This window comes from Lucilia cuprina, chromosome 3 (assembly GCF_022045245.1).
Source record: "Lucilia cuprina isolate Lc7/37 chromosome 3, ASM2204524v1, whole genome shotgun sequence".
Classification (NCBI taxonomy): domain Eukaryota; kingdom Metazoa; phylum Arthropoda; class Insecta; order Diptera; family Calliphoridae; genus Lucilia; species Lucilia cuprina.
In genome coordinates, this window is record NC_060951.1 from 36,059,752 (window position 1) to 36,082,911 (window position 23,160).

The following is a 23,160-nucleotide window of genomic DNA, read 5'->3' on the forward strand; positions in this document are numbered from 1 at the left end:
CTACTACATCGCTAAAAGAGTCACATCAATGTCACTAAAAAAAATATATATTTATTTTTGTTATTTTATTATTCATAAAATTTAAATTTTGTTTATATTTTGAAATTAATTAAGTTGTTATTATTTGTTTTGGTTTATGTGTTAAATTATTTTTGCAGGGAAATTGAAAAAAAAAATAATAATAACACAAGTCAACAGTTTTAAAAATCTTTTTTCAGTTAAAACTGGAAATTCGCTAAAAATGCAGTGAAATATTTCGAATTGAATTCAACTTTTGTTTGTTATTTTTACCTAGACATGAATTCAAAATTTTAAACAATTCACTATTAGTAACGTAATTTTTCACTATTCATTTGTTTTTGTTTCAAAAAAAAAAAAAAAAAAATTGTCTGCGAATTATTAATGACATATGATGATGCAACAATACGTTACCGACAGTGAATTGGATGAAGGACAAATGTTGCTAAAAGTAAAAAATAAAACATTAACCAAAAATCACGAATTTATTGCAAAATATTTCACTAAATTTTTAACGAATTTTTAAAATTTTTGTTATTGTTATTTGTTGATACTACATTGTAAAAAGAAATCAAACTCGTTTACCTTAAATTAAAGTTATAAGGATAAAAGGATAATTTTCCACTTTGCTGCAGGACTCCCAAGATATTCTGTAATAACTGTAATCATGATTATACTCTAATGATACACAATTTTATATTGATTACCATGTTGTTAAATTACTCTTTAAATAATGGTTCGGTTCTGGGAAATTAAGTAAAAAAAAATGCCAAAAAATATCTTAAATAACTTATTTATTTAAACCACAATATCTCGGAAACTAGAACTAACCGGAAATTTTCATAACAATTTTTAAATTCAGCAGGTGGAAATACATAGGATTCATCCATTTTTATTTAAAAGGCATATTCAGTGTAATTGGCATTGTATGGGAGTTATCCACACTGTGTACGTAGATGATTAAATACCCAGCAGTTTGACGGGACAGTCCCGAACTGACCACTTAAACTACCACTTGTGGTGGCCCCTAGCCACCTGACTACTCAGATGACCGACCATTTTAACATGGGCTTGTCCTACGAGGAAGTCAGTCGTCACTCTACATCCTACAAAGAGACAGTTAAGAGACGATTGCCTCCACTCTCGCTTACAAAGGAGACACTAAAGTGACGACTGTCTTCGTTCTCGAAAAAAATCTCTAGGTTACTTGAAGACAGTAAGGAGACGACTGTCTCCGCTCCCGCTTACAAAGAGGACACAAAAGTGACGACTGTCTTCATTCTCGATTACAAAGGATACATTCGTGACAATTGACCCAAAACATATGAATTACGATCATCCAGGTGGGTAACTATTAGTGGAAATTACTGTCTTTTTCGTATGCATTGACTCTTTATCGAACTGCTGGGTATTTACAACAAATATTGATCTTTAAATTAATTTATGTATTGACTTGTCTAGGTAAAAATCTTGGTCTTTCCATTGATGACCGAATGACACTTCTCATAGTTTTATTTGTGTTGATAAAGCTGCAGAGAACAGAATTCAATTCAAAATAAAAGTATACTTATACAATGACTACAAACTATAAAGTATATGCTAATTGTCAAATATTTATCTCTATTTGTGGGTGGTGTAAATATTAAGGAGTCAGAAATTTTTGATATTCTGAGCATGGTTCGCTCTACTCAACAAGCATTCAAGTGTCGTAAGAAGCCTTCAAGTGTTTCGGTTTTCTTAATATGTGTTAGACATACTTAACTCTCTCAGATGTCCTTATTATGGAATGGTATAAAACTCTCATCTTTGGGCCAGCGTCCTTGTACATGAGAAAGGCAAAGACACTTATCGGTTACAGTAGGATATCCATTGATTTGCTGATGAATTGACGCCCATTTTGAAGAAAATGTAATAGGCAAAGTGCCACGTAAACTGAAACTGGATAACTTCGACATCAGTAAGAATATTTAGGGCTAAAATAGTGGGCGTGGCACTTCCACTTTAGTATCAATATTTATGAAAAAATTCACAGACTAGAAATAGAGATGAATATCGTTTATCGGAAAAACTATTAAAGCTAGAATCCTCATATTTGCCAGAATAACTTTGACATCTATGTGAACATTTGAGTAATAAATTGGAAGATTACCAATAAGTACTACTATTAATGAGTGATGTATCAATCATTAAAGTGACAACTTTCATACAAAGTTTAGTTGCTTATTAAGTTTAAAGCTCAGTTGCAATTCAAGTGTTAGTTGGGAAACAAATTTCACGTCATTGTTTTTATCTCTAAAGAACGGTAGGACTTTTGTTTGTTGCCGAGCATTTGAAAGAGTTACTTCTCACTAGTTACTAATTAATTGCAATACTTTTAATAATTGTTTTAAGGTAATGCGTTGTCCTCATTAGACGCGTGCGAGTGAGGATATGTTTGGAGGTCTGGTGGTGAAAACTCAAATACATATATACTTATGAAGACCATTAAAACTCTAAAACTTATTTTTGTTGGAGATCAAATAATACATTTGATATAATAAAGTTCCAACTTCCTATATAAAAGTATAGGTCGGTAGTGGGGTGGGAGAAACGTGTGACAACCTGGCAATATGAGTGATATACCACCATCCTAATTAAAACCTCAAAAAGTTGAAGACTTCATTCACTTCTTTCACTGAATGTTTTATAGGTCTTCAAAATGGAGCAAGTCAATTTGAATCGAAAGTGTCGTGATATACTTATCGTATTTAAGGATATTAAGCCTTTACCTATGTATGACTTAAACACTCTTATTGTTTTTGTTTAGCTTCTTAAAGTTGAAGACTTTTCGTTTCTTTCACTGAATGCTTCTATAGATCTTCAGAATGAAGCAAGACTTTCTGAAACAATAAGTCAATCAGAATGAAAGGTGTCATGATATACTTATCGTATTTAACAGGCATGGGGAATAACGATTACACAAAGTAATTTATTACATGATTAATTACAATTACTTTTAATGTAATAACCAATTGTATATACTTTTAATTGTAATTGAAATTTTTCCAATTACAATGACTTGTAGTGTGTAATTGACCAATAACCAATTACAATTATTTGTAATTTTATTTGAAGTTTCCAATTAAAATTACTTGTAATTGTCATTAAGTTATTACTAATTATAAATTACATGTAATTATAGAGAAAAATATTCACAATTACAAGTAATTATAATTGACAAGTAATTGTAATTGTCAAAACTTCAATTACAACTACAAAGAACTTTAATTACAAATACATGTAATTGTAATTGGTAAAGTTTCAATTACAATTACTTCAAATTTAATTGTAATTGAAAATGTAGTCATTACCCCCCATTTAAAGATAATAAGCCTTTACCTATGTGTGACCGAAACACACTAACTGTTCTTGTTTAGCTTTTAATTATATTTTAATGATCTTTTAAAGTCTCTAAATGTGACATGTGTTTTTACTATCATCGAATTGTACTCTCTCTCTCTCTCTCTCTCGTTTTCTAGAAAGTTCTTTTAAGTTTTGGTTTTGGCTTTGGTTTTGAACTTTTTATAGCTATAGATTTTGTCAAATTGTCTCTGGGAGTTTGCTCCCTTTCCTGTACCTAAAGCATACAAAAGGGAACAAACTCCCTGGGAATAATCTTTATACACATAGATATGGCAGAACGACTTTAGGCTTGAGTTTTGAAAAATTAACACTAAACTACTTTTTCATTGGTTTTCTTAAATCTTATATTTTTGGCTTTCTGCTCGATAGTGAATCAATCGTATTATAGATTGAAAACAAAACTGATCATGTTATCAAATCCGATCATGTTATTTAAAGCTTTCGAATTCAAATCCTACAATTTTTGGATTCTATGACAACCCCCAATGATTTTATCAAATCCGATCATGTTATTTAAAGCTTTCGAATTCAATTCCTACATTTATAGGAATCTATAACTTAAATCGTCATTCAAAAACGTGTCTACACTATTTAAGCTTTTCGCAAAGATTGCATACTTCTATCGTTTTAGGTTCTTAAGTGGTATTTGAATATAATTTTATCTAATCGGCAGTTAAAATTGTTTTTAAAGCTAAAAATTTTAAATTGTTTTTAAACCTAACACAAATTTAAATATTACAAAAGTTTAATAAAATTGTAAATAATTTTATCGATAACAACCTGATTTATTTAAAATAATTTTTTTTCAAAATTTCAGAAATCACAGGAAGTAATAAAATTAAAAAAAAATTAAAGTTTTTTTTATAGAAATTAAGTAATTGGTTTTTAAAATTTTGTTTTGTTAATCTTTTTTTATTTTTTATTTATTTTTTAAATTTACGTTTTTTGTTTTCATTCTTATTAACGCATGTTTAATTTTATAATTTTTTTTTTGTTGTTAATATTTTTTTAATTGTTTCTATTCTTAAACAATTCAAATTGTTTTGTTATATTTTCATGTAAATTTTATTTTTTGATTAATTTATTAATTATATTTAAATTTCAATTTAAGTTTTTTGCAGTCTAAACATAAACTTTTAATAACTTTAATAATTGTTTATGCATTGAAATGACTGTTAATTATTTACAATTTTAAAGTTTATTTAAAAGTTAACTTTTATTAAACTATAAATTGTTTATGGATAAAAAACTAAATGATTTCTTCTTCACCTTAGCAGCTGACAAAATTCAATTCGAAAAAAAAAATTCAAATCATTCACTGTCATTGCGTTACCTGCCTGAAACGTTTTATATGAGTCCATTTTGTTACGATAACAGTTTGTACACGTTTGTGTTGTTAATTGTTGTTATTTAACAAATTCTTTAAAATTATTTTTGTAATACAAAAACAAATATCCAATTAAAAAAATGAAAAAAAGTATTATTATTATTACCAATTACACCTTAAAAAGAACAAATAATAAAAAACTAAAAAAAAACAAAAAAAAATCTTATTATAAACTAAAATGAGATTTGTATAACAACCCAGTATTACTTTTAAAACGTAGTATATTTTCCAGGTACCGATGTCAAAGTCTATACTGTGGGACCCGACTATGCACATGCTGAAGCACGCAAAAGTCCGGCTTTAGATGGCAAAGTTGAGCGCGACAGTGAGGGCAAAGAGATACGTTATCCGGTTATATTAAATCATGCCGAAAAATTAATATCACGCAAAGTTTGCTTGGCCTTTAAACAGACCGTTTGTGGTTTTGATTTATTAAGGTAAATTGAAATGGGGTATGGAGTAAGAATAATTTTTGTAATAACTTTTGGTTTTTATTCTTTATATTTTAGAGCCAATGGCAAATCGTATGTATGCGATGTAAATGGTTTTAGTTTTGTTAAAAATTCCAATAAATACTATGATGATTGTGCTAAAATATTGGGTAATATGATTTTAAGAGAATTAACACCTACCTTGCATATACCCTGGTCAGTGCCCTTTCAATTAGATGATCCACCCATAGTGCCCACTACGTTTGGCAAAATGATGGAATTACGCTGTGTGGTGGCTGTTATAAGACATGGTGATCGTACACCTAAACAAAAAATGAAAGTAGAAGTTAGACATCCTAAGTAAGTTTGTGTTATTTATAGAGTTTTTTTATTGCAAAACTTAATAATTGTTTTTATAATAAATTTTTTTAGATTTTTTGAAATTTTCGAAAAATATGATGGCTTCAAACATGGTCATGTTAAATTGAAACGCCCTAAACAATTACAAGAAATTTTAGATATTGCTCGTTTCTTATTGGCTGAAATTGAAACTAAAGATAATCCTGAAATTGAGGAGAAAAAGAGTAAATTGGAGCAATTGAAAAGCGTTTTAGAAATGTAAGTTAACTTATTTATAAGTAAAAGATAAGTAATTAGAACTCATTCATATGTCATCAATACGAGAACTGGTGCTATTGGAATCACTTCAAAATTTTTTGAGTTTAAGGTGTCGCGCATTATAATGTCATCCGAGAACTAAGTAGTGCTTTAGAATGAATTCTGCATTACTTTCAACTGGAGCCTTTGGAGTTGTAACAACTTCTAGAATCAATATCCAATAACGTACGCACGTTCTGTTTGTCCCTTTGTGATGCCTTAATAGATATGAGTGGGATCCTTGAGGAGTGAAGAGAGAAACTTTTGATATCTGTTTTAGTAGAACTAGTTCGAAACTGAATAAAACCAATTAAGGAACAGTTTAATAATCATAATCAGATCTGATTTAGAACTTCTGAACTTTAATATTTCAACTAATATCATTTATTTCAATGTAAAACAAATTCACTTGAGTTTTTTAGAATTAATTTTAGAAAATATTAATTAATTTTAATTTATTATTGTTAAATTATTTTAATTTTGTTGTTGTTTTCTTTCAGGTATGGTCACTTTTCTGGTATTAACCGTAAAGTACAAATGAAATATCAACCTAAAGGTCGTCCTCGTGGTTCCAGTTCTGATGACGGTAATAATGTTAAGACTTGTATGTATTTATTTTCTTTCATATTTTTTAGTTTTTCTAACTATACAGATACAGAAACACATACTAAGTACATAACTGTAAATATTTGAAATTCACGAACTTTTTTAAGATTCTAAATTTCTCAAGCTCAATACTTTTAAAAAAAGGATTCAGTCATTAGTACAGTTGAATATCCTTTTAAAGTCTTCAGGAAAAAGACAAGGATTTACATGTCTATTCCGTAATTTGACTTTAGTTAAGTCCTTAGACTAGTACTAGAATATAGATTAGATTTGAGACTAGTCGAGAGACTTAACTACAGACCAATATATATTGGACTATAACCTACACTATAGGTTAAACTACAGACTTAATAACTCGCTACTAAAGACCAGATTATAGATTAGTTACAGACTAGCGTACATACTAGGCTAGAGTAAATACTAGACTAAAGACTAGTCTATAGACTAGAATAGACTATACACTAGACTATAGACTAGATTATAGATGAGACTATAAACTAGACTATAGACTAGACTATACACAAGACTAAAGACTAGACTATGAACTAGACTATAGACTAGACTCTAGACCAGACTATAAACTAGACTATAGACTGGACTATTGACTAGGATATAGACTAGACTATATACTAGACTGTAGACTAAACTAGACCATAGCCTAGACAATAGACTAGGCTATAGACTAGCCTATAGACTAAACTATATACTAGACTATAGACTAGAATGTAGACTAGGCTATAGACTAGACTATAGACTAGACTATAGACTAGACTATAGACTAGACTATAGACTAGACTATAGACTAGACTATAGACTAGACTATAGACTAGACTATAGACTCGACTATAGACTAGACTATAGACTAGACTATAGACTCGACTATAGACTAGACTATAGACTAGACTATAGACTAGACTATAGACTAGACTAGACTATAGACTAGACTATAGACTAGACTATAGACTATACTATAGACTATACTATAGACTATACTATAGACTATACTATAGACTATACTATAGACTATACTATAGACTATAGACTAGACTATAGACCATACTATAGACTAGACTATAGACTAGACTAGACTATAGACTATACTATAGACTAGACTATAGACTAGACTATAGACTAGACTGTAGACTAGACTATAGACTAGACTATAAACTAGTTTATAGACTAGACTATAGACTAGACTATAGACTAGACTATAGACTAGACTATAAACTAGACTATAGAGTAGATTATAAACTAGACTATAGAGTAGACTATATACTAGGCAATAGACTAGACTATAGACTTCACAATAGACTAGACTATATACTAGACAATAGACTACACTAGACTAGAATATAGACTAGACTATAGACTAGACTATAGACTAAACTATAGACTAGACTATAGACTAGACTATAGACTAGACTATAGACTAGACTATAGACTAGACTATAGACTAGACTATAGACTAGACTATGGACTAGACCATAGACTAGACAATATACTAGACAATAGACTAGACTATAGGTTATGCTATAGACTAGACTATAGACTAGACTATAGACTAGACTATAGACTAGACTATAGACTAGACTATAGACTAGACCATAGACTAGACAATTGACTAGACTATAGATTATGCTAGACTATAGACTAGACTATAGACTATGCTATAGACTATAGACTAGACAATAGACTAGACTATATACTAGACTATAGACTAGAATATAGACTAGAATATAGACTAGACTATAGACTAGGTTATAGACTACACTATAGACTAGACTGTAGGCTAGACTAGAGTATAGACTAGACTATAGACTAGACTATAGACTAGACTATAGACTTCACAATAGACTAAACTATATACTAGACAATAGACTACACTAGACTATAGACTAGGCTAGACTATAAACTCGACTATAGACTATCATACTAGACTAGAGAATAGAGAGAGACTAGACACATTAGACTATAGACAAAACTCTAGACTATTAACTAGATTGCAAACTAGACTGCAGCATAGATTATATAATATACTACAAACTATTCTATAAACTAGACTACGTACTAATCTATAGACAAGACTGCAGAGTAGTCTAGAAACTAGACTACAGGCTGTGCTATATTCTAGACTTAAGGCTAGATCTTAGAATAAGTTATAGTCTAGACAACAGCATATAAATTTGACTTTATATTGCACTAGATACTATACTCCAAACTAAAATACAGAAAGATTACATACTATACCACAAACTAGAATACAGGCTAGATAATTTAATAAAATATACCAGATTCTGAGTCAACTCTCCATCTCTAGTTAACTCATAAATGTTTAAATTTTCTTTAGGATTAATCATACTTTTTATTCAACTCATAATCACAATCACACAAAAGAAGAAAAATACAACACAAACTCTATAAATTATTTACTTAACGAAAGTAAAACTAAACAATTTTAAAATCTCATTTATTTTAAAGTAGACGCACCCACAGAACCATCTTTAGTATTGATATTAAAATGGGGTGGAGAATTAACACCGGCGGGACGCATACAAGCCGAAGAACTAGGACGGATATTTAGATGTATGTATCCGGGAGGACAAGGAAGACAAGATTATTCGGGTACACAGGGATTGGGCTTATTAAGGTTAATAAAATGAAATAGAAGTTCTAGAAGTTATTTTATTTTAAAAGTTGAATAATTTTCTTAAAGATTACACTCCACCTTTCGTCATGATTTAAAAATTTATGCCTCTGATGAGGGAAGAGTACAAATGACAGCAGCAGCATTTGCCAAAGGTCTATTGGCCTTAGAAGGTGAACTAACGCCAATTTTAGTACAAATGGTTAAGAGTGCTAATACAAATGGTTTATTGGATAATGATTGTGATTCTAGTAAATATCAAAATATGTAAGTTTTACTTTGAAAATTTTATATAAATGGAAGAAAATTTTAATATTTTGTTTTTTCTATCTCTTTAAGGGCCAAAAACCGTTTACATGAATTAATGCAAGTTGATCGAGAATTTACAGTCGATGATCGTATGGCTATTAATCCCAATAATAGTATTTCTATTAATCAAGCTTTGGATTTTGTTAAAAATCCGGTAGAATGCTGTAATCATGTGCACAGTCTGATTAAAGAGTTACTAATTATTATAAGTGTTAAAAAAGATGATCCCAAGACAAAAGATGCTATTTTGTATCATGGTGAGACTTGGGATTTAATGCGTTGTCGTTGGGAAAAAATCGAAAAAGATTTTAGCACTAAATCTAAACTATATGACATTTCGAAAATTCCTGATATCTATGATTGTATTAAATACGATTTACAACATAATCAACATACTCTGCAATACGATCAGGCAGAAGAATTATATATCTATGCTAAATATCTAGCCGATATTGTTATACCACAAGAGTATGGTTTAACAATGCAAGAGAAATTGACAATTGGCCAGGGTATATGTACGCCATTATTGAAAAAGATCAAATCGGATTTACAACGTAATATCGAAGAGGTCGAAGATGAGTCGGTAAATCGTTTGAATCCCCAGTATAGTCATGGTGTTGCTAGCCCTGGTAGACATGTACGTACTCGCTTATATTTCACTAGTGAAAGTCATGTTCATTCTCTACTAACGGTTCTACGTTATGGTGGTCTATTGAATGTCCTAACCGATGAACAATGGCGTCGTGCTATGGATTATATTTCGATGGTGTCGGAACTCAACTATATGTCACAAATTGTTATAATGTTATATGAAGATCCTACTAAAGATCCTACATCGGAGGAGAGATTTCATGTAGAATTACACTTTAGTCCTGGTGTTAATTGTTGTGTACAGAAGAATTTACCTCCAGGACCAGGTTTTAGACCACATTCTCGTAATGATTCAGGACAATTGAGAACTTCGGTGAGTGTTTAAGAGAAAAATTATGTTACACCACTACTTTAATGAGGAGGGTATATTGGATTTGTGCTGATGTTTGTAACGCACAATAATATTGGTCCTATACCCGCCTTAAAGTATAACAATCGGCTCAGAATCATTTTCTGACACGATTTAAATATGTCCGTCCGTCCATGTAAAACTTGTAATCAAACTACAGCAATTTTGAAGATAATTAAATGAAATTTGGTACATGATATTTTATGGTATCGTAGACTAAGTCTATTGAAAATGATTAACATCGATCCATTATTTCACCTAGCCCCCATACAACTGAATAATTCAATGAAATTTGGCACATGATCTTCTATAGTAGACGAAGCCTATTGAAAATGGTTAACATCGGTTCATTTTTCCCCTAGCTCCCATACAACTGAACCCGCCTAATAGGGCTTCTAAGTTCATACTTTTGTTTAATATATTTATATCTCGACAAAAGGCTGCAAAACCAAGTTCTATACTAGACATGATGACCCTCACGAATTTGTAAGGTAAGGTTGTCGTTCCCACGACAATTTGATCTTCGCTCCGGAACGACCCGAGTCATACTCGGCCAAAGATTGTCAACCCAGCGACAACTGTATCAAAGAAAGTTTTTTCCCCAGGAAAGAACTATCGGCCACAGTCTAGCTGTTACAACAACAACAACCCTCACGAATTCTATAATTACAGGGTCTCATATGACCCTAGCCCCTATGAAAAGCCCCCATCAAAATTTCACTTGAATGTCCACAATTTTATTCAACAATAAACGGCTTAAGTATATCTGAGGCAAGGAGCAATTGACAAATATATCACATTTTATTTTTGTAAAAGGTGTAGGGTATTATATGGTCGGCCTTGTCTGACTATAATTTCTTACTAGTTTTTATTTGATTCAAAACTATTTTATTTATTTCTTTTAATATTTTTAATAAAAATATTTGTAATTTTTTTATATTACAGAATCATGAAGAGTGCAACAGCAATCCCTCACGCATAGATGAGGAAAATGACACCGAGGAGAGTCCCGTTAAAACTCATATGGTATTTTTCCTTTTTCTTTTTTTTAATTCACAAACCTTTCCTTATATATCCTAATACTATCTACCCCACCTTTTAAAGCTTTCACCCGATCGTTTAGATTGTGAAATACGTCCGTTAAAATCTAAACCCATACCTATAGGAGCCCATCATACGGTATCGGGACATGAGGCTATGGATTTGGCTAAACGACTTAATCAAGAATTGGCCTCGCAACAACAGCAAACCAAACAGACGGGTTCTCTTGAAGCTAATCGGCCCATAAGTCCCGATGGTGAGCCCAGATCACGTAGTTTTGAACAAAGACCTAAAAATATTAAAGGTATGTACAATTTCTTTTCCTTTTCATTATTATTATTATTATAATTTTCAACAATTACCAAATAGTTTGTTTTTTAGCTTTATTAACTTCTTATCTTTTTGTCAATGTTTTGTTTTTAAAAAGTTTTATTGTTTTTTATGGTTTTAAATTTTCTTTTTGTTTAACTTTCAATATAATTTGCATGATTATATATAATTATTTTGTGATTTGAAAAAGAAACTACAGTTGTTTGTGTTTCTCTTATGTAAAATGTCAAATCTCTAAGTGAGAGAGAGAGAATTGTATAAAAACCAAACAGAGAACAAAATCTTTAAATAAATTCACAAAATTTCCATTAACATATCATTTCCGTTTAAGGATTTTGTTAAAATTATTATTTTTGTTTTTTTTTATATAAATTTCCCGTTTTTGTTTTTTTTTTTGGGAATTTATTTGTTTAATTTATTAAATTTTAACTTTGCACAAAGAGATAAAGATAAAACCTTTTGTAAATTTTTTTATATTATTTGTATAAATGGGTCTATTTATTTTATATCTTATTATTATTATTTTCTAATCAATTTTATTTCTATTTGTTTTTGTATCATAAACGATTCTCTACAAAACAATCAACAACAACAACAAAATTATCTCTGCAAACAATTTTATATAATTTTTTTTTTCTTTTAAAAACTTTTTAATTATTTTGTTTTTTATTTATTTGTTTAAACAAAAAAACAAACAACTCCAATGTATTCTAAATCATGAATTATATGAAAAAACAAAACAAAAACTTTATATAAGCATCTGGCCGGGAATTCCGTGTATTTGGCTGAAGTTCGTTGTCTCCTTTAATCTTTTTCTAAGTTTTCTCTTTAGAATGTTAAATTAACTACTGACAATATAAAATCTTGTTTTAAGATTCAAGATTATAAGAATTCTTGTTTTTTAAGAATTTTTATAATTTAAGAAAAAATGTTTTCTTACATTGGTTTTAAGAAGAAAACGTTTTTTTTTTGTCAGCAGTTAAATTAATGTTTATAATCTTTGTAAAATATTCTTAAAGCGCACAGTGTTTTGTAGCATTTCATTTGGTTTATAAAATGGGATTTGAATAAGTTATTGAAATAAAAGTATATTTTTAAAATTCTATTAAATATATTTGTTCAATTCACAATCTATGTTGTACGGTTGTATTGTAGTATGTTGTAATTTTTTATACCCTACACCATTTTAGAGGGGAGAGGGTATATTGGGTTTGTGCTGATGTTTGCAACATACAAAAACATTCGTCCTATACCCACCTTAAAGTATACCAATCGGCTTATAATCTTTTTCTGAGACGGACGGACATAGCTTACTCCGTCCGTCTGGCTGGCTGTCGTGACAACTTTCAAGATAATTGGATGAAATTTGGCATGCACGATTCTTTTGGCTCAAGGACGAATCCTATTGAAAATCGATCCATTATTTCGACTAGCCCCCATACAACCGTACCCCCCAAATAGGACCTTTGGGCTTATAGTTAAGTTAAATGTTCTATAATGTCAACAAAAGTCGACAAAACTTAGTTTTATAGAATTTTAAATGACACTACCAATTTTTGTACCGATCGAGCTACATTTGACCCTAGCTCCCATAAAAACTCCCCTTCAAAAAAATGACTTGAAGGTTAAAAGACTTAACTTTCCCTACCAGCAATTATAAGGATAGGGCCATAATTTCCCCTACTCGCCTTTGAGTCATCTTGTAAAAATATGTTTTTATTTTCAAAAAAAAAATGTAAAAATATTCCGGAATAAAGTTAAAAAACAAATCAAATGCTTTATTTTTTAAATAATCCCCAATTTTAATAAACTGACTGGTGAAGCGTATCATATTGTCGGCTATGCCCGTTTTGTAAAAAAAAAAATATTAAAACAAAAATTTATACATACAACGCTACAACGATACGACATCGATAGTGAATTGGGCAAATGAAACCTTAAAAATATGAACTTAAATTCAAAAATTTCTAAAACTTTTAAAACGGATGAATTTTGAAAAAAAAAACTTGAAAAATCTCATACAAAACTAAATCAACTTCAAAACACTGTGTATTATTATTCTCCTTGACAAAATTCCAAAACTTGTTAGTTTTCTTCTTCTTTTGTTTTTCTAGAAATATTTAGTTTTTGAACAAAAACAAATATTTTTCTATAAAATTTATACAATCTCTTTGAAATTGTTTAATATTGCATGCTTGTAACGTGTTAAACAACAAATTTAGTTATGATAACTAATATAATTTTGCTTAAAATCAATAATAAAAATGCTTTAACTAATTTGAAGGAAGAAATTTGCAATTTAAAGATCTCTTCTAGAACAACTTCGGCGAAATTATCCCGAATATCTTAATGGTTTGATCCTAAATTAAAAATTTTAGAGATTACTTAAGGATTTTCATGTTTATAGAAGACTGAGGACACGATTGATTTCATCATACTGAGATTTATATTAATGTGTCTCGAAATTAAAGGATTTCTAAGCAGATTGAAGTAATCATTCTCTTATAGCCCTGTCCCAAAGATCTTTTAATCCAAAGGTTAGTTTAAAAGGATGATGTATGTTACATAAAATCCAAAGAAATACACCAAGGTCACCATTGGGGTTGTTGTGCGCCCCTTTACCAGCAGATGAAACAGGAACCCACGTTATAGTTTAAAAAACTAAATCCTAATTTATTGGAGATTACTTAAACTTATATACATACTTAAAAGAAAGTAAAGTCCTTCGTAGTCCTTGTTTCAAACAACTTTGTGAAAATAAAAAACAAATTCCTAATGATTTCTGCAATCGATATCTAAGAATTAATTCTTTAATATGACAACTAAATAGTGCAAAAGTTTTCATCGCTATCTGATTTGGGAAATGATTGTCATGATTGCCTTGATGTTATGAGGTAAAAGACAATTTAAAAGCAGAACAGTTTAAACCAAGATGTTGACTTCATAATAGTTCTAATGGTAACTAAATTCTGCCCTTTTTTCGCATTTTTCAAAAACAACGAAGCTTTCGAAACACAATTGTCCAATTCAAAATTGGTGTTGTATAGTTGTAGCATTGTATGTCATAAACATTTTTCAAATAAAATTTTTTGAAACAAAAACAAATCAATCATAAAAAATAATTACGACATACTACGATACAACTTACAACACCGATTGTGAATTGGACAATTGTTTTTAACATAAAAATTTGAAAAAAAAACTTCTTTCAAGTCGAGTTTCAGGTTCCCTAACCATAGCAAACTTTACACATTTCGAAGAGGTCAATCTTATGTCAAGAACTTCGATAGCAACTTTCAACTCAATGAGAAGCAATCAAACAAAAGGAAAATTACACTCGGATCAATTAATAACTCACTTCAGTAACAAAATTCTACTGTATTTGTTGTTCAAATTGTTGTTGTTCTTCTTTTCGAAGTTTGAAATCACAAAGAATTAATTCCAGATTAGAAACGTTAAAAAAGTGCTGACTTCTCACTGTTCCCAAACAACGTATACTGGAGATCTTAGTCCTTAAACAATAGTTATGGCAAGATCATATATTATGATTGATTCAATTAATAAGAATCAAACATGATTCTGATGGTTCTTAAATGAAATGGTATTGGTTTTGCTGTCTTCTGTTAAGAACCTGAAATATGTATATCTCACCGTCATTCCAACATCTGTGGAATCTTTCAGACTGAAACTTTCGCGTTAATGTCAGTTTTTTGTATCCTTTTAGCATGACCTCAGTAATGGAGGCAACATAGACTTTTTTGTTGATAGTTAAGCGGCATTTCTATCATTAAAATTTTATACTAACACTTAACCATTAGTTTGACAATGCAAGAAAGATCATATATGGTTGGGTCGTCTGTCTGACAATACCTTGTCTGGTAATGTCATTGTACATGGGGACTATTATGGAAATGAGCTTGCCAGAGCTCATCTCCAACGCCGTTTTTGTTCATGCGCATAGGGACTCTTATGGAAATGAACAGGTAGATGAGCTTGCCAGATCTCATCTGCTCTTGATATCTCCAACGCTGTTTGGGTATCTTCGCGTAAAGACTAATATGGAAATAAACAGTCAGATGAGCTTGCCAGAACGGTATCTGTCTTGAAATCTCCAACGACGTTTCAGTAGCAACCCCATTAGGTGTTACCAGTAGTATTAGTCTCAGATTTTATCTTGAAAAGGCAGAAAATAGGTGGAATAACCTAGACACATGTGAAGGGGCCAAGATATTTTAGGTCTCCCTCAGTGAGAAACGCACAAGACTCCGATAAAACGAACTAGACGGTATAAATCAAAATTAATAGCAGTAATAACAGGTGCTAGGCAGACATGCAAGTAGGCTTGGGCAGTTATTTTATATCTAATCTTGGTGAGATATCTGAATCTAATCTTAAAGATATCCTGAGATTCCTCACTGCTACAGACTGTATCTAATACTATGCAATACAACATCTGACGAGTGGAGTGGTCCGGTCAAAACGGAGTTTCATCGACTCTACTTGAGTGTTCGCACGCAGTGTTAAACAACCAATCATATTTTTTTCGATGTTTAACAATTCAAGTAATAACGATTAATTAAAAAATGGAACCATTACAAAGAAAATGTGCTGGCTTCTTAAAGCTTTCGTAGAACAGCGAAAGTGACCTCGTTTTAAATCGAATTTGAAAATATTTGTATGTTCTTCGTTTTCTAGAACTAATGATTACATTTGAATGTAGAACTATCAATTATAGAACTTCAAAAAGAGAAAATTTTATCGCGAAATTTTGTGAAGAACTAATTCCAATCAAAACTTATTGTTTAAAGAACTATTCTGAAAAAATTCACACAAGTTCTACAACAATTTTCAAACAAATCCACAATAATTTTTCAAAAATCATGTTTATTACTTAACACTTCCATAAAATTCTGATAATTTTAAGATCCGATAACAGTACTTAAATGCCGAAATAATTTTGAAAGAACAAATGTTTATTATTTATCACTTTTGTAGAATATGTTCCAAAAGGTAAATTTCAAACAAACATCCTAATTCATTACCCTACCAAAATTTTTTTTTGAACATTAAGCTATTATGTATTTATAACTGTATTATAACATTGACCGCTAAATAATTCCTTCCTTCAAACTTCTGCCTTTAAAACCCTAAAGCCTTTAGAATAATCATCATAAATACAAGCTTGCTTTTTTTTGCCTGGAAATAATGTAAAATGTTGTGCGTGTGTCCTGGTGCATATTGTCTTTGAACAAACAAAAACTTTAATAAACCTATTATAAATGTATGCGTGTGTGTCTGTGTGTGTGTATGTGTACTATATTTTTACTTAAAACTTTCTCTTAAATGTTGCTTAATACACTATTTTTAAGATTTCTTAAGTTTAAGTTCTATTTATTTCTATTGAACTTATTAAACAACAAATACCAACAACTTTTTTATTTTTCCAAAAAAAAAAAATAATAATGTACACACAACATTTCAAATCCCCTTTCTATTTAATAACTTTCAAAACCTCTTAATAATGGTCTGCGTTATGCTTTTGTTATGGCTTTCAAACAAACAAACAAAAAAATTCAAAAATAACAAAACTCTCCATTCTTCAACTAATTATTAAAACTAATCAAAATTTTAAATAGAAGAGGTTGAGTCGAATGTTCCACGACAAGACAAAGATTTTCAAGAGATTCTAACCTCACGTGTAACTAATCTCAATCGTTCGGCTTTTCAAATACGAATAACTGATAATTTAACATTTTTCAAAATTGATTCATCCACCAATGAACTGCCTTTATCTGAAATTGATTTTTCTATAAATCCAGGCACACCCGAAAGTCAAGATATTTGTTTAGCACATCAAAAATCCAGCTCACCCGGTGAACGTTTGCAAAAACGTCATGCTCAATTATTGACTATGCGTCGCATGGAAAGTGGCGATGAACCGGATTTCGTACAAAAACTAAGGGACTGTAGGAAAATTTCACCCTTAGCCACCAATGAACATCCGTTATCTTGTAATTGTTCCTTTCATTTGCCTAGTGTTAATGAGGATGTTGCCTATCCACATGCTCATTCGAAAAGTGAAGCAGATATTTCGGATATTGTACCTTATGCCTCAAAAGTATCTAGTCCACCTATAGCGATTGCTTCACCCCGGAATTCTTTTGAAGAGGAATATCAATTAGCCTCCTCTGCTCCGGCAGCTCTAATGAGTGGAGAATTTCATATGAATTTTCGTAAAAAATCTAATACCCTTAAACCTTCCTCTGCTTCTAATTCTCCCACTGCTTCTACACTACAATTATGTCAGGCTTTAGATGAACCCCCCATTATAGATAACTGTCCGCCAGGCTCTAGGTTGTCACGTAACAAGCATGCTGCCAATAGTAACGATTTCAATTCCCATAAACAATGTTTATCTTCAGCCCAATCGGCACCGGTTATAGTAGATTTGGCGAATCCTTTTAAATTTCCTGCTTTATATAGTTTTAAACAATTTGCTCCAATTGCTGAAAATGCTGCAACTAATACAACCTTTTCTCCTTCCATCCTCAACACTGACACTATCACGAACCCTACCATTACTGTTGTCGACACCAATTCTATACCCTCATCTTCACATCCTCCTCAACAACATTTTAATGCCTATCATCATCCTTATCACAATCCAAATCCTTTTCCTCTTCATCATTATCATCTGCATCATGATCATTCTTATCAACATCCTCATATGCATCTACATCATCATTCTAATAATAACAACAATAACAATGTTCACCTACACCAATACACACCACCAACAACATCCACTCATATACCAAATGTTGTTGTTACTTTTAATAACTCTCCCACGTCCTCAACAAATTTCAATGATTTGTCTTTTAATAAAAACAATGATGATTATGATGAATTTAATACAAATATCACTTCTACATCTGGCGTTGCCTCTTCTATCCACCAACAACATCATCCCCTTAAAACTCCTTCTCACATTTCTCGTTCATCTCGTTCACACACCCCTATTGATTCCATCGATAAACCTTTTAACACTTCCTCCATTATCAAACCTACTATTGCTGATACCACTACAGATAATACGGTCACTTCGACATCATCGTCGTCATCGGTATCGTCTAGACGTCAAAGACACAGTATTGCCGGCCAGATGTCTTATATGAAAATGTTGGGATTCGGTGGTTTTAGTAAAAAGATGACCACTAGCTCCAATAGTCTATTTAGTACAGCGGTTATAACTGGAAGTTCCTCAGCTCCAAATTTGAGAGATATGATACCAGTATCATCATCCGGTAAGTTTATAATGAATATATTTCTTTGTTTTTTTTTTTCTTTTTTTTTATATAAATTTTAGTTTAAAATCAAGTAAAAGTGTTATATTCGGCTGTGCCGAATCTTATATACCCTTCACCAGAGTGTATTAAACTAAAATATTAATTTTATAAAATTTATATTTATTTAATTTTTCCGACTTTATCATTGTTATATCAAAAGCAAAACAAAAGAAACAACAACGAACAAGAAACGAAATAAAACATACAAAAAAACAAAATACACAAAATACAAAACGGAACACACAAAAACAACATACATAACACAATGAAACCAATGGACATCCAAACATGCAAATCGAAATACACAAAGAAAAAACAAAATACACAACGCAATGAAACAAAACTACATTCAAATATACCAACAGAATCCACAAAAAAAACCTGCCAGATGCCGCCCTAAGGACTGTAACGGGCTGCCTACAAATTACCTCCGAACATCACCTGTACGAGGAAACGAAGGTCCTCCCAGTCAAGGAACACAATGTCATGTTGACTAAACAGTTCCTCCATGTTGACTAAACAGTTCCTCCTGGGATCACACAATTTCATACTCCCCCGAGGCATGTCAGGAAGGATCTTCGTAAATACGAGGAAAACATATGCAGATATGTGCAGGAACCAGTGGATCAGTTCTCGTATTCGGCAGCTTTGAACGACATTCATTTCGCGGTCGCAGGATACCGCATGAATGTCGTACTAAGAGGTCGCCTACATCCCATAGCAGAGTAGTTCTGGCACAACTAAGATCGTAGGCTCAATGCCTACTGGTCACGTATAGACCGTGCGTCCCCAAACAATTGTCCTGCATGTGGTCAGGGTCCTCATGATACCGACCACATATTCAACTGCTCAGCCAACCCTACTTTACTCTGTCCAATGGATTTATGGACGCATCCAGTTGAAGTAGCCCAATTATCAGGCTTCGACATTGATGTAGAATTCCCAAACCAGATTATTGTATAGTTTTAGCTGTAACAACAACAACAAAAAACCATAACAAATACACAACGCATTGAATTCAACAGACATCCAAATATACGAAGCTAAATACACAGCACAATGAATCCAAATACATGCACACATACGAACTACATACATCTATTATGCAATACGCAGTGTTGTTGCTGTAGTTTATTTATCAAAGCGAGATTTTAGCATGTCTGGCAGAATCATTAAAGATATGGATCCCGAAGATATCTGGGGTCTTCAGAAAACTGATTTCAACAGACAGACTCAGCTATCTATAAGGATTCAGAATATATATACTTTATGGAGTCGGAAAATAAAATTGTGGAAATTACAATCGGACTTATATATCTCACGAAGGTGAAGGGTATAATAAAGGGACAGGGTCAAATATAATGTTGTTATACAATTGAACTAGGTTTATAGAATCAATTTCAAAAATGTTTAAAGTAAGCTTAAGCGATCAATTCAAAATCTGCTCTCTTTAATAGAATTTTTTGCGAGTGTGATGCAACTTTTGATACTGTCATCGTAGCATCTTGCAGAGGATGATGTGGTAATGGATATAGAACTATTATCACATATTTCAATCTGAAATGAAAACTATCGATCGAAACGCTCAAATCGTTCTCTGACCAACCTTGTATTATAGTGAATTATAATTTCTACTGTTTTTTCGTATCAAAAAAAGTTCTTATTATTTAGAAAGTTTTTCTCTTTCATTATGGAACAATATTTAAGTCAATAACTCCCAAACCACCTAACTGATTGTCTAAATATAGTATAAATATAGAGAAAGTTTAAATGAAAACTATCGATCGTAACGCTCAAATCGTCCTCTGGCCAACCTTGTATTAGAGTGATTTATAAATTCTACTTTTATCGATTTTTCGCATCAAAAATGAGTTCTTACTATTTCGAAAGTTTTTCTTTTTCATCATCGAACTATATTTAAGTCAATAACTTTCAAACTACGTAACTGATCGTCTTAAATATAGATAGATCGAAGTAATGAGTTTCAGATAGTGTTCCTCACCGAAACATGAAATTTTTAGCCGATACATCGTGATATTGCTTCAGATTTATCGATATTTAAATAGAAATTTCAATAGATATTAAACTCTAGGAATTTTCTTTGTTTTGTTCTACAAAGGACAATGTAAATTGATAATCCAGAACTCAAAAACTTTTACACCTAAAGAGACAAAAGTTCATACTAAGAAGTATTCCTATGATATTTTCTGTTTTATCACGGAACTATATTTAAGTCAATAATACCCAAACCACTTAACTGTTTGTCTAAAATATAGATAGATCAAAGTAAGGACCTTTAGATAGTGTTCCTTAGCAGATACATCGTGACATTGCCTCAAATTTTTATCAATTATATCCAAACCACTAAACAAATGAAGATGAAACATGAAGTCAATTATACCTAAATCACTAAAATGCTTCTCTTGTAATTTAAAAGGTCTTTAAATTTGTTTAACATTTTTAAAAGTATTTTTTAAAAATGCAACCAAAAACACATCAATAGAAAAAAAGTTCTCTCACGGGTTTGTCCAACTTTTTTCAACAGTTTTTTAACTTTGGTAATGTTTAACTAATGGCTAAATATAAGCTGCCTTTAATCATCGATCGTTTTCAGCAATATCGCGCATCAGCTATAAAGCTTTTTAACACTGCTGCCAAACTTACTGCTAACGGCCATTTATTCTATATTTCGAAATTATCTTAAGTTGCATGGATTGCTCGCAATTAATGGAGTACTCTCGAATTCTCTTAGGTCTATTGTGTCCCTAGTCTAAACGGTTTTGTGAAATAGTTAAAAAAAGGATCTTGTACCAAGATATGATCATATGCACTATTGTGGATCAAGATCCTTGTCATCGGGATTCTAAGACACAGTAAGCAAACTCATGCCGGTATACAACAGGGCAACGGGTGGACTAAAGAGTGACCATGAATTAGTCAGGCTTACAAGATATTAGCGTAAAAATGTTTAACATTAATTTTAGCATATTTTTCAAAAATAAAGAAAATTTTGGAAAATATTTGGTATTTTTTTGAAAATTAATTATCAGTTACAGATTGTTATTAACTAAGAAACTATATTAAGATATGTTAATTTAAATACCACGTGCCACATTTTATAGAGCTTTTTTAAATTTAGTCTGCACTTAAAATATGTGTATATGTAATTAGATTTCATTCCCACCCATTTAATCCATAATTATCACTTTTAAAACCACTATTCATTTGAAAAGTCTTCTCGTTAACAGTTCTGGATGGTTTTGGTGGTGTACCGCCTATACGCCCCCTGGAAACGCTACACAATGCTTTATCGCTCAAACAGCTAGATCATTTTCTAGAGAAAATGACTTCGGCTCCGCTTTTTAAAACGCCCACATGTACACCGCCCAAAAATCCCTCAACACCCTTGTCTATGATGACAACAACAACTCTCGAGGAAGAACCATTGGCTAGTACACCCACAAATCATGTGTGCCATTGCAATGATAATAGTGTGGTAAATGAAAAGAATCCCGATAGATGTAGCATGTGTGGTCATCAATTGCGTCCTGCTATACCAGGAGCAGCCTCAACACCCCTAACACCAGCTGTTGAGGGAAATTCAATGACAAAATCTGTAAACGATAATGCCGGACCACTTTGTAAGTGATTTACAATTAAGATTTGTAAATGTTTACTGCATATTTACTTACAAAATTATTATATATAAATATTAAATGGATATTAATTTAAATCATTGAGTATTTTTGGCCGCAAAACAATTTATTATACAAAATGCATTATTATAATTTATTTCTTTTATAATTGGTGTATTGTAAAACAAAATTATTTGATTTATTTATAATTTGATTTAATTTAATTAAAATTTACATTTATTATTGTATGCCTTTATTAAAAGACAATATTTTAAAACAAATAAAATCACTGATGTATTTAATATAATTTTGCATATTTTTTTCTTTGAATTAATTTACTTATTTTGCACATTA

At 31.1% G+C, this 23,160-nt stretch overlaps 1 protein-coding gene across 15 annotated transcripts in view; it reads left to right on the top strand.

The window, feature by feature from the left end:
* LOC111683286 (inositol hexakisphosphate and diphosphoinositol-pentakisphosphate kinase) overlaps positions 1-23,160 on the top strand; it is a 40,565-nt gene that overhangs the window by 12,940 nt on the left and 4,465 nt on the right. For 3 of the 15 annotated variants that reach the window (XM_046947338.1, XM_046947336.1, XM_046947328.1), the window contains 11 exons: positions 5,028-5,244; positions 5,317-5,598; positions 5,671-5,856; positions 6,396-6,499; positions 8,980-9,148; positions 9,215-9,412; positions 9,485-10,418; positions 11,400-11,480; positions 11,559-11,799; positions 17,462-19,129; positions 22,405-22,812. In XM_046947338.1, the coding sequence (XP_046803294.1) occupies positions 5,028-5,244; positions 5,317-5,598; positions 5,671-5,856; positions 6,396-6,499; positions 8,980-9,148; positions 9,215-9,412; positions 9,485-10,418; positions 11,400-11,480; positions 11,559-11,799; positions 17,462-19,129; positions 22,405-22,812 (4,488 nt within the window). The remainder of the gene's footprint in view (positions 1-5,027; positions 5,245-5,316; positions 5,599-5,670; positions 5,857-6,395; positions 6,500-8,979; positions 9,149-9,214; positions 9,413-9,484; positions 10,419-11,399; positions 11,481-11,558; positions 11,800-17,461; positions 19,130-22,404; positions 22,813-23,160) is intronic. The other 12 variants (XM_046947339.1, XM_046947331.1, XM_046947342.1 and 9 more) reach the window with 10 other exon arrangements.